Below are 6,647 nucleotides of genomic sequence, written 5' to 3'. Positions count from 1 at the left end.
ATGTAACAAATCACGTCAAGGGAGTTGTGTAGTTGGCTACCGTAGCTGACACTAATTGAGGAGGCCGCTGGTTTGAATCACACCTGCTTGCAGTTTTCTTGTAGTTTAAACAAAAAAAGGATAAATGGGCTGGCCCAGTGTGGAGGGGTGTGTGCCCCGTTTGCGTCTTTTGCGGTAACAAAAAAAGGGTAAATGGGCCTGGCCAGTGCAGAGGGATGTGTGCGCCCATTTGCGAAAACCAAAGTAACGTGTGCTAAAGGCGCCGGATAGGGTTTGCGGACCACGCTCGAGGGCTGGGGGTATCGTGTAGTGAACGTTTTCATTCGCTCAAGGGCCCTTTCAAATTTGATGTTTGATGCATATTGCGGTCCTTCTACTAATGATCAGGCGGGTACATATCCTTTTACATTGCACAGGAGCAATCAGATAGTTAAGGATTGCGTAAAGAACATTGAATGTGAGTCTATAGGTTTAGTGCCGCCTTTCACATGTATGAACAGCTTCATCGGCACTTCTCCTACTTCCTCCGTTTCTAAATATAAGTCCTTTTAGAGATTTTAATAAGGGCTACACACAGATATATATAGACATATTTTAGAGTGTACATTCACTAATTTTGCTCCGTATGTAGTCCGTAGTAGAATCTTTAAAAAGACTTATACTCCCTCTGTTCCTAAATATAAGTTCTTTTAGAGATTTAAATAAAAGACTACATACAGAGCAAAATGAGTGAATCTACACTTTAAACTACGTCTATATACATCCGTATGTAGTCCATAGTGAAATATCTAGAAAGACTTATATTTATGAACGGAGGGAGTATTTAGAAATGAAGGAAGTAGCCAACTAAAATTTTAATCCCTAAGGGCATGTATAATGATTGATATAATAGTCTTATCTTAGGCCTTGCATGTAATTTATATAGATGACAATAAAAATATGTCTACAAGGGTTATATTTTATCTTATTTTTAGTAAGTAGCTATTCCTAAAAAGCAGTGAGACATTTTGTGCTAAGATATCATCTCTTAAATAAAAGAAGGCAAACCTTTTCTGTTGATTTCTCTCTTCTCCAAGTCAACATTTATCCTAGATGCCACCTCTAAAATAGCATCATCGTATATGCCCTAAAATGATACAGAATGCGATTTGATCTCTCTACATATGGAATCCAATTGTTAGTTAAGATGCGCAACTTGATACAGGACTATGTCTATGTAGCAGCATGGAGTTTTACGTTCTCTCTGATCTTTTTGGTAGAGATTCTCATCCTTATCTTCATTCCCATCGAGCTGCAGCTGTATACATGTTCACAACCATGTGAAACCTTAATACTTCCTCCGTCCAGAAATACTTGTCGGAGGAATGGTTGTATCTAATCACATTTTAGTTTTAGATGCATTCATTTTTATTCATTTTTGCGATAAGTATTTCTGGACGGAGGGATTACTAGTAGGATTGACCTGAAATTACGAAGCCAAGCCATGAATGTGTGAACAATGCGGTCGGAATCGTGGACTGCATTGAACCACGGATTTGCACCGTTTATTTCTCACGGCGCAAGTGGATACACGCGCACGTCTACCGCCCCCTGATATTCCCTTCCCTGAAAACAAAATTCGACAGGCCTTGTATTACAAAACCTGGACTTCAAGACCCGATCGGTTACCGCTCGCCCGTCCCCTCTAACAAGAGATCAGCCGATCCTAGAAAAGTCCACCCTCCACCACGGGCAACAGGATGTCGAGCACCGGCGCGGCGGGCCCGGACGCCGACGCGGCGGTCGGTGAGGGGCTGGAGCTGGCGCAGTTCGGGGCGGGCTGCTTCTGGAGCGTGGAGCTGGCGTACCAGCGGCTCCCCGGCGTGGCGCGCACGGAGGTGGGCTACTCGCAGGGGCACCTCGACGGGCCGACCTACCGCGACGTCTGCGGCGGCGGCACCGGCCACGCCGAGGTCGTGCGCGTGCACTACGACCCCAAGGAGTGCCCCTACGCCGTGCTCCTCGACGTCTTTTGGGCCAAGCACAACCCCACCACGCTCAACAAGCAGGTACGTCATGTGATGCCTCTGCCGCTGCTCTCGCCGTAAGTTGGAGCGCGTAGTGTGCCGGCCAGACCGGCGGCGGCCGTTGGGGGCTTTCCGCGCCGATCGCGTCGCCGGTGTTGCAAGGTTCAATGGACCTGGTACGGATTTGGGGGGTTGACTCATTCTCATTGATTGGTGTAATATCTGGCTTGTTAATACAGAGGAGCGGATATTCTACATCTTCGGAATGAAATGCTTTTAAGATAAAGTAGACGATTTCAATCTCAAAAGGGGATTTCTTGTGATGATATACAATGGATCATTGTATTGCCTCGGCAGATAGGAACATTCACTACACACTCTTATGCTCTGAGATTTCCGATGCATTGTCCGCATTACTGTCTCCTTTCATAAACTCTGTAAACTAATATAAGAGCGTTAGATCAAATGATATTAAACGTTCTTATATTAGTTTACAGAGGGAGTACCACTCACCATATGCACAAATTCTGAGAGTTCCCTCAAGTTGTTGATCTGAGATAGCTACAAAAATCTTCAGTGTCTTCCCGTTTGCTATGGTTTTACCGTACATGTTAGCAGCATTTGGCCTCCGCACATCGTTTACAAGCTACTCCTACTAATTAATTCCACGTTGCACGTCAGGGCAACGACGTCGGGACGCAGTACCGGTCGGGCATCTACTACTACACGGCGGAGCAGGAGCGGCAGGCGCGGGAGTCGCTGGCGGAGAAGCAGCGGGAGTGGAAGGAGAAGATCGTGACGGAGGTCCTCCCGGCGCGGAGGTTCTACCCGGCCGAGGACTACCACCAGCAGTACCTCGAGAAGGGCGGCCAGTCCGCCAAGAAGCGCTGCTCCGACCCCATCCGCTGCTACGGCTGAAAGCACCGCCCCCGTCCCCGACCGCCTAAGCTATTGGTGCTGCATTGCCATTAGCATCATACAGGACACCGTCTACCTGACCGCCTAAGCTATTGGTGCTGCATTGCCATTAGCATCATACAGGACACCGTCTACCTGACTCTTCTTGTTGTTGTTACAATAAACAAACCCATGCGTGCAGCGTGTTAAGGTGAGGTCTGGCACTTTGTTTGCTCGATGATCTATACATTATTTTGGTGTTTGCACATCGCGCCGCGGCAGCACCTTCTGCCAACCTCCGCACATATCCGCATCACACACCACGCCGAGATAATCTGGATTGATATTCTGCACCCCGCCGCACCAGCTCCGTGTCATTGCGCACCACCCAGAGGCTTTTCTCGTCCACTTCGACCTTCCCGCGCATCGCGACAACGCGGTGCGGCGCGGCGTGCTCAAGGTGGACGGCGGCAAGTTCTTCGTCAAGGCCTGGCATGAGGACGACCACGCGACGATCCTGAAGTAGAACCTGCATATGCGCGTTGTCATCAAAGACCTGCCGATGCAGTTCTGGTCGCTTGCCGGGGCGGAGGAGGCCCTCGGGGACATCGACCGCCTCGACTCGCGCACGCTCGAGAGGGGGCACACAAAATTTTTCGCATGCTGGCTCTGGGTATGGGATGTAGCCCATATCCCGACGAGGCGCGCGCTCTGGGTGCTCAAGCGGGGCGCAGGCCGCACCGATGAGGTGCTCGGCTTCGCTTCGCTCGACCACCGCGTCCCTCCGCCTCCTGGTGCGCACCGCTAACGACCTCCTCTTGCAGGTCGACTTGGTGGAGGATTGGACCCCGCTCTCGCCATGCTCGTCGCACTCGGGGCATAGCGAGCTCTCTTCCTCCTACGACGAGGACGACCTCCAGTTGCCACACATCTAGTCAGAAACGTGGGTGGCGCATGTGGAGGACGGTCAAGGCCCGGGGCGTCGCTCTGCACCGCGCGGACCGGTCGCAGGGTGCGGCGGCCCCATCCTCGGGCTTCCAAGGCGTGATCAAGAAGACGGCGACAGCAGCGGCGGCCAGGGCCGGTCCTGGAGGGACTAGCTGCTCGGGCGCGGATGCCACGCCAAGGAGAGCAGCGCGGACGTGGTTGCCGGGGCGCACCGCCGCCGCAGCCGCATCTCGGTTGGGAGGCGCGACGCGAAAGAATGCGCGGCCATCGTGGGGGCCTACGGGGCAGCCGTCTCAGCCACGCTGCGAGTCACTCCTCCGCTTCTGCTCCGTCAAGCTCCACCGCCTCCAGCACCAGCAACAGAAGACCCAGTTGCTCGCTTCTTCAGCTTCTCCGACTTCGGTCGTGTGCTCTCCCCTCCGCCGCGCACGGACTGCATGCAACTTGAGATGGAAAACGCCATGATCGAGGCCCTACAGACCCCGCTGGCGTTTGAAGATGGTGGCCTCTCCCCACCTCATCAGCCTCCCGCCGTGCAAGATATGGACAGCCCCGAGATGATCCCATGCCTGCTCCCATGCATCACCTCCCCAACGGTGGCCACTGCAGGCTTCCAGCTGTCAGCGGTGACGAAGCGCGTGGGCACGATCCAGATCAGTGAAGGAGGCGGCTCGGAGTTGTTTGCGCATGTCCCCCCGCCCATCATCAGCCCGGCTCGCCCACGCCCCTCTGCGCCACCAAAGTCCAGGGCCACCTCAGCACCTTCTCGCTGTAGTGCTCGCCAGGGTGCAGCAGCAAACCCGATGCCAGTGGCTCAACGGGCGGTGCTTCGCCTGGTGCAGGAGTTGGGCGCGCTCGGGCCAAAGGACATGATGACCCCAAAGGTGGCGACAGTGCTCATGAAGCGGTTCCAGGAGCCTTTGTCTGACGGAGACATCGCTGCCATCGCCAAGCTCACTGGGCTGGATCAAGCTGCACTCAAGATTGTTGCTGGCATGGCCGGGATCGCCGGCGCCGATGAGTCTCTCCATGTTTGATCATGTTAGTTAGGTCTTCGATTAGTCTCCGTCGTCAGCTGGTCTTAAAACAACTTGAGTTATGGTATGTGGCGAGATCGACGACGATGGGTTTTTGGGCCCGTTGGTGGCCGTCGTTGCCCCCGACATGTTGTAAGGTGTAGTGCATCATCTTCATTAGATGTGATCGACGGAGAATGCCATGGTGTTTAGATGTGTGACAACGATCCAATCTTCATGCCATGGAACGTACGGGGTTTGAACTGCCCGACGAAGCGCACAACCATCAGAGAAGTTGATCAGGCAAACCACGTAGCAGTTTTAGCGTTGCAGGAAACTAAGGTGGAGGTTTGGACAGCCAATGTAGCGACGGAGGTAGGCAGCGCAAATCTTCAAGGGTGCATGGTGCTGCCGGCGCACGGGACGAGAGGCGGCGTGGCGATCTTCTGGGATAAGCAAATCCTCAACGTAGTTTCGCATCATCTAGGTGGGTTTTCCATCACGGTTAGGGTAGAACCACTGCTTGCGGGTGAGCCTTTCTGGCTCATCACGGTCTATGGGCCAATGGACGACGCGCAGAAAGATGGTTTCCTCGTCGAGCTTGCTTCCGCTGCTCCGCCGACGGGTGAGCGCTGGTTGATCAACGGGGACTTCAACAAGATCGACCAAGCGTGCGACAAGAGCAATAACAACATTAACAGGAGGATGATGGAAAAATTCAGAAGAGGCCTAGGCTGGGCAGGGCTAAAGGAGCTAAAATGCAGGAACAAAAGTTCACATGGAGCAACAAAAGGGAGGAACCAACACTCTGCAGTATAGACAAGTATTTCCGCAATGACTCGTGGGATTTGTTGTATCAAGACTACATGCTTATGGCGGCCTCAACTTGTTTCTCCGACCATTGCCCATTGATCCTGGCAAAGGCATCCACGCCCTTCAGAAAAGGGAGGTTCAGATTTGAGAACTTTTGGCCCAAATTTCCACACTTCTATGAAACAGTTTTGAGAGCTTGGCAACGACCTGTCCCGCACGACCGCCCCTTTGCGAGGATGAAGAGAAGATTGGCAAGAGTGGCCACTGATCTTAGGATCTGGAGTAAGGCAACATTTGACAAGGCTAGGCTACAGCTGCACATTGCAAACGAAGTGATCTTAAAGCTTGATATGGCGCAAGAGCACCGAGCCCTCTCGGCTACTGAGATAAATATAAGGCGATCTCTGAAACAAAAAGTGCTCGGGCTGGCTGAAATAGAGAGAGCGAGAAAACGTCAGGCCTCCAGGGTGAGCTGGCTTCGGGCAGGTGATGCCAGCACGAGGGTCTTCCATGCCAAAATGCAAGCGCGCCGAAGAAAGAATTTCATCCATGCAATCAGTAGCAGCAACAGAGTGGTGGTTGATCATCACGAGAAGGAGAAGCTCATCTTCGATCACTTCTCTGAAGCCCTGGGTCGAAGCAAACAAAGACGCTGCACCCTGAACTCGGACATGCTAAACGTCCCAGCTGTGACCTCATCGAAGCTTGACGACCTGTTCACCATGGCCGAGGTTTGGGCGGTGATACTAGCCTCCCCCATGGAAAAGGCACCGGGCCTGGACAGTTTCACAGGGCAGTTTTATCGCTCTTGCTGGCCGATTATCAAGGAGGAGGTCATGGCTATCTTTGACAAGTTTTATCAGATGGCTGGGAGCAACTTCGCTAAGCTTAACTATGCACTCATTGCCCTCCTGCCGAAAAAGTGGTGTGTCAGAGATCAACCACTATAGGCCCATCAGTCTGATTC

The 6,647-nt window shown here is 52.6% G+C and overlaps 1 protein-coding gene across 1 annotated transcript; it reads left to right on the top strand.

The window, feature by feature from the left end:
- Positions 1-1,639: 1,639 nt before the first annotated feature.
- Positions 1,640-3,146, top strand: LOC119364652 (peptide methionine sulfoxide reductase A2-1-like). The gene is made up of 2 exons (XM_037630136.1): positions 1,640-2,048; positions 2,688-3,146. Exons 1-2 carry the CDS (start codon positions 1,740-1,742, stop codon positions 2,922-2,924), a joined length of 546 nt encoding a protein of 181 aa, XP_037486033.1. The 5' UTR covers positions 1,640-1,739; the 3' UTR covers positions 2,925-3,146.
- The last annotated feature ends 3,501 nt before the right edge of the window (positions 3,147-6,647 follow it).

The sequence above is a fragment of the Triticum dicoccoides genome, chromosome 2B, assembly GCF_002162155.2.
Source record: "Triticum dicoccoides isolate Atlit2015 ecotype Zavitan chromosome 2B, WEW_v2.0, whole genome shotgun sequence".
NCBI classification, from domain to species: domain Eukaryota; kingdom Viridiplantae; phylum Streptophyta; class Magnoliopsida; order Poales; family Poaceae; genus Triticum; species Triticum dicoccoides.
The sequence above is the reverse complement of the archived record's forward strand: the minus strand, read 5'-3'. Positions and strand labels throughout refer to the sequence as shown.